Source organism: Haliotis cracherodii, unplaced genomic scaffold (genome assembly GCF_022045235.1).
Source record: "Haliotis cracherodii isolate W230 unplaced genomic scaffold, xgHalCrac1.p SCAF_11, whole genome shotgun sequence".
Lineage (NCBI taxonomy): Eukaryota > Metazoa > Mollusca > Gastropoda > Lepetellida > Haliotidae > Haliotis > Haliotis cracherodii.
Genome location: NW_027266266.1, coordinates 23943918 through 23953953, shown reverse-complemented (window position 1 = coordinate 23953953; position 10036 = coordinate 23943918). Strand labels below are relative to the sequence as shown.

Here is a 10036-nt window from a genome sequence, read left to right as displayed (position 1 = left end):
TTGACTTATCACGTATGATTACACATACCTGACTTCGGATAATAATCCAAACACACATTAAAAACTAGTTGCGCTTAAAACAAGTTTTATTGTATATTTTTAAGCAAAGGGTAATAGGATAATTTCGTCTCACTGTTGCACTTTTCACTATCAGAAGCATATTCTAGCGCATGCGTGTACAGCTATTTCAGAATCTACTTCCTTCCTGTGCATGAGGCTAGCAGTTTATTACTGGAAGTCTGTCAAGGTAAGTTTGCACTCAGCATGATCAAGGGCGAGCGGAAGTGACTGTTGTCGAATTGTCAACTTTAACGGGCTGCGTATGGAGCTAACTGGCTCTGGCAGAAGCTCTCGCATCACTGATCTCACTTGCCTCTCCGATCCAAGCCTAAGGTCCCTCGTCAGGCTCGTGTAAAGTTAGCCTACCCCTAATTCTATCCTCAGCCTTTCGACCATCTTTCCGATCATTAGGGTTAGGTAACCCTTTCCGATCAAACACCCCTTCACGATAAGGTATACAATCGGATGCCAATCACCTGGTAAAAAAACACAGTAAGCCACTGATTATTTATGATCATCTATGATCATCATTGTCAGAGAGGGGCGGTCGGGGTAGCCTAGTGGTTAAAGCGTTCGCTTCGTGACGCCAAAGACCCAGGTTCAATGTGTGAACCTCATTTCTGGTGTCCCCCGCCGTGATATTGCTGGAATATTGCTAAAAGCGGCGTAAAACCATACTCACTCGCTCATTGTCAAAGGTTTGAATCTAAAATTTGCTTCAGTTATGATCCTTGGTGGTTAAAGCATTCGCTTGTCGGAATTGTCATGCCAAGGCCCCAGGTTCGAATGTACCCATTTCTGATGTCCTGGAATATTGCTAAAAGTGGTGTAAAACCATGCTCTCTCAGCACCATACCCTTACTTGTTGCCCGTGGATTTCACGAAATTGACAAACTTGTGTGATTTGCTTCCGAAATGAATTTATTTTTTCAGGTTATTAATGTCAATTCGGTCACTTTACCCCTGTTTACAGAAAGCTTTGGAGTAAGCATGGCTGCTGCAGATGTTGCAGAGTCAGGAAGTGGTGATCACAAGTTTCTGGAATATGATGGCCCTAGGAAAGGTGTTAAATACCCAATGAGGGTCCTCTACTGTGGAGGTGAGATTATGATCATGTAAGATCCATTTTCAGAACATACATGACATATAGTCAGTGCTCCAGATAACCTATGTATACTATAAAGATGTGTAAACACATCATCATTTTGAGATGATTTTAGTACATAGTTTTAGTGCAGTGTCTACTTTCAATGTATGTGTTTGTAATTATCTCCATGTTTCTCTTTCAGAATGTAGTATGCCTGTAGAGGTAAGTTGGATGTTTTGAATGGGTGAGTGTTCGGGTGAACATGGTGATTGAACCGGTATTTTTTTCCAGATTAGATTTCCAATACTCAACATAGTCAGTAACACCCTTAAATCATGAAAAATGTTTTTTATTTTTTTAAAGATTAACATGTTGTTATTCTGCCTGAAGTTGGCATTAAGTGGATAGGACAAGGGTATACATGGCATAGTTTGTCTAGGTGGGGATTCCATGTTAAACTACTGATTGTAAGTACACCTGAAGCGACCTCCTGTGGAGATGTCGTCTGATCTTCACACAGAGAGGTATTATGCTGGAATAAGCAATGTTATAAAACATCTGATTGTTAGGAGATTTTCATTTATGATGATGATTGGTATTGCTGAAACTAATGAAACTGTCCATGGTACAAAGTAATACAATTCTCAGTTAATTACTGTAAATTGGAGGATAGGATGGGGAGGTTCAAGAAAAACATAACAGGTTTTAGAAGGTAAAGATTGTGAAAGAATAGGCGCAGTTATCATGGTGACATCACATTCAAACACTGGCGGCATGTCTGTGTCTCCTTGAGTGTCATGAAAAAACGTACACACACTTGGCAAGCCGAGGAAGGGTCACTCATAAAGATGTCATCGATGAAACGTCTGCACCCAATCTCATTAAAATCATATCTAAGTTCGCGCCGTCGCTAAATAAAGATCTGAGGACATCCCATTACAGGTCACGTCAGAACGACTTTGCGAACTTTTAACGACCACTGAGATGACTAACAAGAAATTAGAAAGCCGCTTTCTCGAGCTTTATGGCACTCATTTCAACCTGGCGACTTCCATTTCAGACTACGCTTGAAAAACTTTTGAAAACTGAACAAACAAACATTCTGGAATGTCTAATATATGGTTGAAATAGTATGGCAGTGCTTCCCACGTACTGTGCAATGCCTCCTTCATTCAAATGTTTATCCCACGGAAGCGAGAGATAGACGATAATTCTGACGGAATCAGTCATATGGGCCATAACTATCGTTCTGAATACCCTGTGTTAATGTTTTCGAGGTTGCATTATTAGAAAACACGTTCCGACTGTCACTTTCATGATCTGGTAAGTGACGCTTTGATTAGTTGGATGAAAGGTCGTTCTGACGTGACCCGTAATGGGATGTCCTCAGATCTTTGTTTAGTGATAGCGAGAACTCAGATCTGATTTTAATGAGATTGCGTCTGAGCCTCTCTCTAATTACCTTGGTTACCGTTGGTTACAGTACTGTGAGTTCTACCCCAACTATGAGAAGTGCAAAGAATGGCTGAAGAGCAATATTCCAGAGGAGTTTTCAAGGCTCATGGCAGGTACGTGTGAACAAACCTTCTCCTTCAACATCTCACAGGTAAAAATACTACTTGGGGCACAGGTGAAGTCTAAGGTGCAACAATTCGCTCATCTTCCCAAGGAAAGGGTGTTAACTCTGAAAAAAAGTGTTATTTTCAATCAGGGTTCAAAATTCTTTGGATTTTGAGGTTTGGTTAAAATTGTAATGACCCAGTTATGATAAGTTCCTGATGCCTGAATCATATTTTTAACAACAATACCTAGTGAAAATGTTTATTATCTGAAACAACAAATACTTGTGACTAACACTCGGAAACTGATGGACATGTGAACACGCTTAATCCACAGAGGATTTAAGAAATATATTTGGGTATTCAGAAATGAAAATTGGAATTATCATCACTATAAAATGGCAGGAGGCAAACTTTCAAACTTACAACTGCTTACTATCATGATTATATAGCCCGACATTCTCGGAGTTTGTTGATGGATGAAACTTATCCCTCGACTTGGCATGTCTTTATGAGTGCTGGGATACTGTTAAAAGCAGTGTTAAACCCAACTCACTCACTCACTCACTCTTGCTGGTGTTTGTTCCAGATAAGGATGAGGAGGAAGGGAAGGCTGGGGAGGAAGATGGGGAGAAGAAGAAGCGACAGACTCGAGGGGGGAAAGGCATGATGAAGGCTAAGAAGAAGACGGAGCCACAAGGGATCAAGATGTGGACTGCGACACGGGGCAAGAAGAAGAAGGTCACATTTGTGGCTGGTTTGGCATCCTATGGTAAGCCAATTCAACCAACACATCCTAGTGGAGTCAGGGTTTGGCAGATTCAAGGAGACTAAGGGAGTTGATAGATTCATGACTCATCGATATCATAGGATTGAGGGCATTGACCTTTGTTAACCTATTCATAAAACATCAATGGCTGGCAATCAGGGGACATGGGTGGCCCAGTGGTCTAAGGTGCTGTGATTTGCTGTGCAGAGTTGCATCCCTTGGGCACCCAAGAAACCCATGATTGTGGTTTCGAATCATGATTCACCACAATTATGTTTCTAGGTTTGTCAGCACCATACCCGTGCTCGTGGGTTTCACCGAAGTGGTAAACGTCCGAGACCTGCATCACTTTGGGCTTTCCTCCTACATTAAGCTGGCACACCGTGATATAACTGAAATAATGTTAAAAGCGGAGTTGGGTTACTCTCTCAATCTCAAATTTCCCGCCCATGATTTTCATTAACATTTTACCGACCAATCAAATGTTCAAGCTAAGGAAAAGGAAAATGAGTAAGGGAGGCAACTCATATTGACATGAACACAAAGCCACTGCCAGTGTTAATGGACATAAGACATCCTTGCCATCAGTAAGATATGTTGATGTTTTTTAGGGCTTCCTTTGCGTTTCAGTCAGTTTTTCAATTTTGAAATTATAGCAAACTCCATCGTAATCAATGGGACTGGCCGTCATGTTGTTGATATTGCCAACCCAACATTGAGGCTTGTTTGTAACTCTTCTTCTGATTGGTCTGTTTGACTGAGTAGCAAATTGGCAAATGAAAATCAGGGGCAGGTAATTTGAGATTGCAAGAACCACCGGCATGGGTCCAGGAGTTAGTGTCGGTTTATTTTGTTTTACTTGTGACCCCTATACATAGGTAGGACAACAACATAACTTTGTATTCTTATATCATGGAAACAAATAGGTAATTCTTAAGAGTCTTTAAGAGTCTTTCTACTAAGCATAAAGCAATTGATTGTTCATTACCCAGTAGTCTTACCTGCCACAAAGAGTCAGCACAGCATCAACTGTGATGATGCTTCATTAATGCTTTAATCAGAATCTGTACTTGGATATTTTGGCAGTTATTGTTTTTCAGATTTGAAAACACATTTATAGTAACAGCTTCAACAAATGTATCCAAACAAAAGGAGGGGTGAGACAACTGTACTGGTTTAAAAGTGTATGACTGCTAGGGCTGGGACGGGTAATTCGGGTACTCGGGTCGGGTGGGTACTGAGTAGGACCCGGGTACCTACCGACTACCCAGACCTGTGGTTTGTCACGTGATATATTGTTTCATGACAAAGACTCACTATATAACTACATGGTTACATGACAATTTTAAGTCTCTTATGTTCACATTTCTTCATGATTATGAACATACGTGTATCTTCATGATTATGAATATACGTGTATCCGAATACATTCTGCCTGGGCTACTATCAAACTATTCCCAATCGGACATTTTGTACCTATCTTTTGACACCAACAGTGGGTACCCGGGTAGGGTCGGGTAATAGGGTGTGGGTACCTGGGTTGTAAATTTGGACTCTTCCCAGCCCTAATGACTGCACAGTGTTTTCTTTGAGTGGTTCCTGATCACTGAAAATGTAGAGACAGTTAGATGTGATGTTCAGATTATAAGAGGACGGTCTCAAAATCTGTGTTTAGTATTTCATATTCCGCAATCAATGTTTTGAAATCATGACTGGGGAAATTGAAAAGTTTCCAGGAACATGTTTTTACTTCCGGATAAAAATATGCCATCAGAGACAGTGTGTCCACAGTAATACCTGGATTACCTCCCTTTGGAATAGACGTCATGATGTACTGTCAGTTTGACAACATTTGAGATTGTTTAAGGCAACAGCAATCACTTGTCCCACACATATATATATGGAATTCAGTGTTTCTGAAAATATCTGAATATTTTTATTATCATGTACATCCTAATAGTCCAAACAAGCGATACATCTTTCAGTCAGTGTCAGTATTTTATGACCCAGTCTATACTTTTGTTCTGTCCTTGTCTGTGTTAATACCTGGGGTGTCACAATACACCTAATACAATCGTAATGCATCACAACATGGGTGGATTGTGAAACCCCTAAGTAATATCATCTGAAGATCAGATTTAAAAATGACAGCCAGAGAGCCGTGCACCGTTCCACAAAGCGATCTTAGCGCTACGACTATCGTAAGCCAATGTTAAAGTGTGGGAGGTACGATCACCTTAGTGCTAAGATGGCTTTGTGGAACGGGGCCCTGGTTCCTGAAACAAGAACCTTACACCCAAACACCCCTAAAACATTGTACCTGGACCATGGGATTCTTCTGTGACACCAGAAACATTACACCTGGACCATGGGATTCCTCTGTGAACATGGGTAGGGGATCATTCTTGATTTGACACTTCAGCATATTCAGTGAAAGGTTGTCAGATTAGTTATTAGTATTGTTGATTTTCATTATCCAGAGTAACAGAGTAAGCTCTCTACTCTTGCCTTCATGTAGTATTTGTAATCAGATCTGGTTATTGTCATGCTTCAAACTGGTAGAACTCGGTAGCCAATATGTTCAATGAGCCTCAGTCTGTGATTTGCAGACATCGGAACAAGTATCTACAGACACTATATGTTAAAATTGGTTCAGGTAAAAAAAAGTCAAGTATTGATTAACCAGAACTCCCGTTTTAAGGGCCGTTAAGCAAGTTCTCTGGTATTTTTGTACAGAAATTGACCTGAAGGATGCCTGCAAGTTCTTCGCCACCAAGTTTTCCTGTGGGTCGTCAGTGATGGGCGAGGATGAGATTGTCATCCAGGGCGATGTGAAGGACGATCTGTGGGACATCCTCCCAGAGAAATGGAAACAGGTAACCTCAGCACCAGTAATGCGCTCTTATGTTCTGTTACTGATCAGGTCAATAATGGTGGACAAAGATAGAATACTTGTTGGACCTCATGAGTCCATATAACCTGTACAGGTCGTTAAGAGTGTGCGGTGTTACTGGTATATCAGTAAATTGAGGTTCATTCTTTCCACAATACGTATCACAATACCGTTTCTTAATGCTTGGTGTATCAGGTGATTGCAATTTTTATCATTTGTTTAATGTTATACACTTATCAAATATCCGGATCATGCATCTGGAACGTACATCCATGCATATTTATTGAGTGAGTGAGCATTCTGTTGTACCAGCATCTTGTTTTGTTCCATCTTTGAACTTCAATTCATGCACTGGTGTTTCAAATTGCTTCTGAATTTAAAATTTAGTATTATACAATATATACAATATATATGTATATATACATAAAATTCTTCATGCATTTTTGGGAGCCATGGTTTACCCGCGGTGCATCCGAAGTAGCGGTACATCGAGGAGCGTTAAGTCAAGGGACCACTGTGGTACAACCTTGAACATCAGAAAATATTGTAATACGCTTTAAGAACCTCCAATACCATTCCCTACTGGTTGCCAGATCTGGACCAGGTGGTCCAACATGAATGATTGCTTGTCATTGTACACCTCGCATGGAATGTTGCTCATCACATCAACCACTTGATTATTTACAGTGATTTAGATGTGATATTATCTGGTCATCGCATCCTAATTACATTGGAAGATGCTCATTATGTCAATCACTGGGTTGTCTGATCCAGAATCAATTATTTAGTGAACGCTGTCCTAACTGGAATATTGCTGAGTGCAGCGTTACATAAAATACTATTGCCATGATTGCATGGCACAAAACGATATTCTGTCACTCACTCACGTTGATGACATCGTAGGAAAAAGTTGCATTGTAGTTTTAATTACTGTGAATTATATGTTTTTTATCTTTTTCTTCACAGATTGATGAAGATGATATAGATGACAAGGGAGATAAGAAATGATAGATGAACACTGTCAACACTCGTCACTTTGTGTAAATAAATAAACTGTGGGTGTGCACTGTACAGTAAATTGTTGTGCTTTGTAAGGAGTTGTCTTCAATTAGTTACACCCATGAAGGCCCAGGTTAGAATAGGTCTTCAGCAACCATCTTCTCGAGGCAAGACGGTAAAAGTCCGGTATCCACCCTTGCCAAACTAGGCTTGAATTATGAAGTTATATTTTGGCTGCACTAAACAAGTCTATGCATAGTCCAATCAAAATCAAGTAGCAAAACCGACATTCGCATGATCCGGTTCGTAAACAACATGTAAATTTGGTCAACTGCTGGATTTGCAAAGGATGTGTTCCGTCAACTGGGTGTCAAAAGATTTTGCAAGTCTTTTCAAATAAAGGTGCTCACATGATTTGATGCACTTAACGAGGAAAGACCCGTTTTTTTTACAATATAGGTCTTGATCATCGTTCAGATCATCTTGACTGGGCGGCGCCATTTCGTTTGAAGTAAATGCATGTGATATGAGAAGTGAAATCTGATTGGTCAATAGGGGGGACATAGGAGGGGCATAACACGCAATAGCCACTCATCGAGCCCAGAAGTTCCACACTCGATTATTTACAGACCGCCATTTTATAGCTGGAATATTGCTGAGTGCGGTGGTATACAACAAATAGACAAACAAACAATTAGTTTACCTACACACACAGTGAGAGCAACTGTGAAGCTTAAAGCAATACACCATGGTATTTACCCATGATGGTCGGTCCCTTTCCATAACCACAAAGTAGGCTGTGAATGCCTGAAATGGGGAAACTTGTTCCCATACAGTAAACAACTTGTTTACTGTATGGGTCAAGTTGCCCCATAACAAGTCACCGCCTAGACATGCTTGTGGATGTACATTATGTGCAGGTTGACTGTTCATCTGTTTAGTTGTCATTTTTCCTATACATACGTTGTTACAAGTTTTTATCCGAAATATATTCGAAAGATGCTTGTGTACAAAAGTTTTGAAAATGTAGTACCAAGATGGTGACTTACACATTTCTTAGATACATTAAGTCAATTCCCAAGAGAGAAAAAATCTTAACAATTGTCAAAAGTGCTGACTGACTGACTGAGATTTAACATGCGTTTCCGAAATTATGATTTTTTTCGCACAGGGGCTCTCAGGCCATTTTGTGAGGTGGTCGAAAGGGGTATATTCGAAACAAGGGCAACTGGGAGGGGCTTTTAGGGTTTCTTAATTACTTTCTGTGGAAATTTGGAATTTTGAAATATGCCATACCAAAGGGGGGGGGGGGGGGGGGGGTTGAGGGGGGGCAAAAGGAGTTTGTGAGATTTAGATGCGGCCAAGTAGACCTGTTTTGATTAGGTAAGTGCCTAGTGCCTTATATGTTTGTAAGTTATTTAAGGGGTTTATTAGAGTTTGAAGTGTTATCTGACTGTTGTGGTTTAGAGTAGTTTTGGGTGTATTTCTATGTTGTTGGTAGTGTGTGCAATGTAGTAATACATGTTAGGGGGTTTCTGTTTGGTTACATTATGGGCACTTACTAGTTTGATGTTTTTTTAATATGGTTGGTTGGTTGGTTGTGTAAATCCGCACTTGGCAATATTCCATCTATATGATGGCAGTCTGTAAATAAACGAGTCTGGACCAGACAATCCAGTGATTGACATCATGAGCATCTATCCCCGAATCGGGATCGATGACATGCATCAACCAAGTCAGCAGCCTGACCACCCATCCTGTTAGTCGCCTCTTTTGACAAGCATAGTCACCTTTTACGACAAGCATGGGTTGCTGAAGACCTATTCTACCCTGGATCTTCACAGGTCTTTTTAATATGGTGTTGGTATGGGTTCACGTTAGTGTTTGCGGGTTGATTTCTGATAGTTGTTTTGCCACACCTGAATCACACGCTTTGTAATCAGACAAATAAACAAAACTATTTGGAGGTGTGGCCTAGAGCTACCCGCGCAATGGTTCAGTGGTGTGTGTCAGTTTATTAATTGGCTGATATGAAGACTTGCTTGCAGCGTCTATGTATTATATGATATACCTTGTGTTGCTTAGGAGTTAAGGGGTGAATCAAGAGGGAATCTATAAGTTGTTTTTCCTACAAAAATAACATTGCATACATTGTTGATTGTGTGAAACGACCTTTTATCTTGATATTGTGAATAATTAAAATAACAATGTCTGTAACTAGTCTTGTATGACTACCATAAAGTTTGAGTACCATGAAACACCTGCTGCCCTGGGTCCTATTCCACACATTGAATGCCTGCCACGGATTACTTCCCCGGGAAGACAACTGAAGGCATGAGTTGTGCATTCGTCACCACTCGCCCCTTTCCGTAACCTGCAAGGAGCTTCGTTCCTCTCTCGATGAATGTTATGTGCGAAAATACGACAAACCAATCGGAATGCCCTTAAGCTAGGAAAGTTGAAATGCATTAATTATCCGATTCCGTTTTATCGTACCCCGATGACATGCATCATTGCTCATGGTTACAAGACAGTTTGCTTGTCTCTGACCGGATTATTCACAGGCTGGCGTATCCAAATAGGAATGTTGCCGACAGCTACATATAACAACATTCAATCAGACAATACATGTATTTATTTGGAATACTGAGTACTTCACCCACCCAAGT

At 40.5% G+C, this 10036-nt stretch overlaps 1 protein-coding gene across 2 annotated transcripts; it reads left to right on the top strand.

The window, feature by feature from the left end:
- Nucleotides 1-187: 187 nt before the first annotated feature.
- On the top strand, nucleotides 188-7451 carry LOC139455614 (density-regulated protein homolog). 2 transcript variants are annotated; one of them, XM_071237169.1, is made up of 7 exons: nucleotides 188-247; nucleotides 1034-1159; nucleotides 1350-1369; nucleotides 2631-2715; nucleotides 3296-3478; nucleotides 6212-6351; nucleotides 7335-7451. In XM_071237169.1, exons 2-7 carry the CDS (start codon nucleotides 1051-1053, stop codon nucleotides 7374-7376), a joined length of 579 nt encoding a protein of 192 aa, XP_071093270.1. In that variant the 5' UTR covers nucleotides 188-247; nucleotides 1034-1050; the 3' UTR covers nucleotides 7377-7451. The 2 variants fall into 2 exon arrangements, with proteins under 2 accessions (XP_071093270.1, XP_071093271.1); XM_071237170.1 differs by having other exon boundaries at nucleotides 216-247; nucleotides 994-1159.
- Nucleotides 7452-10036: the final 2585 nt, after the last annotated feature.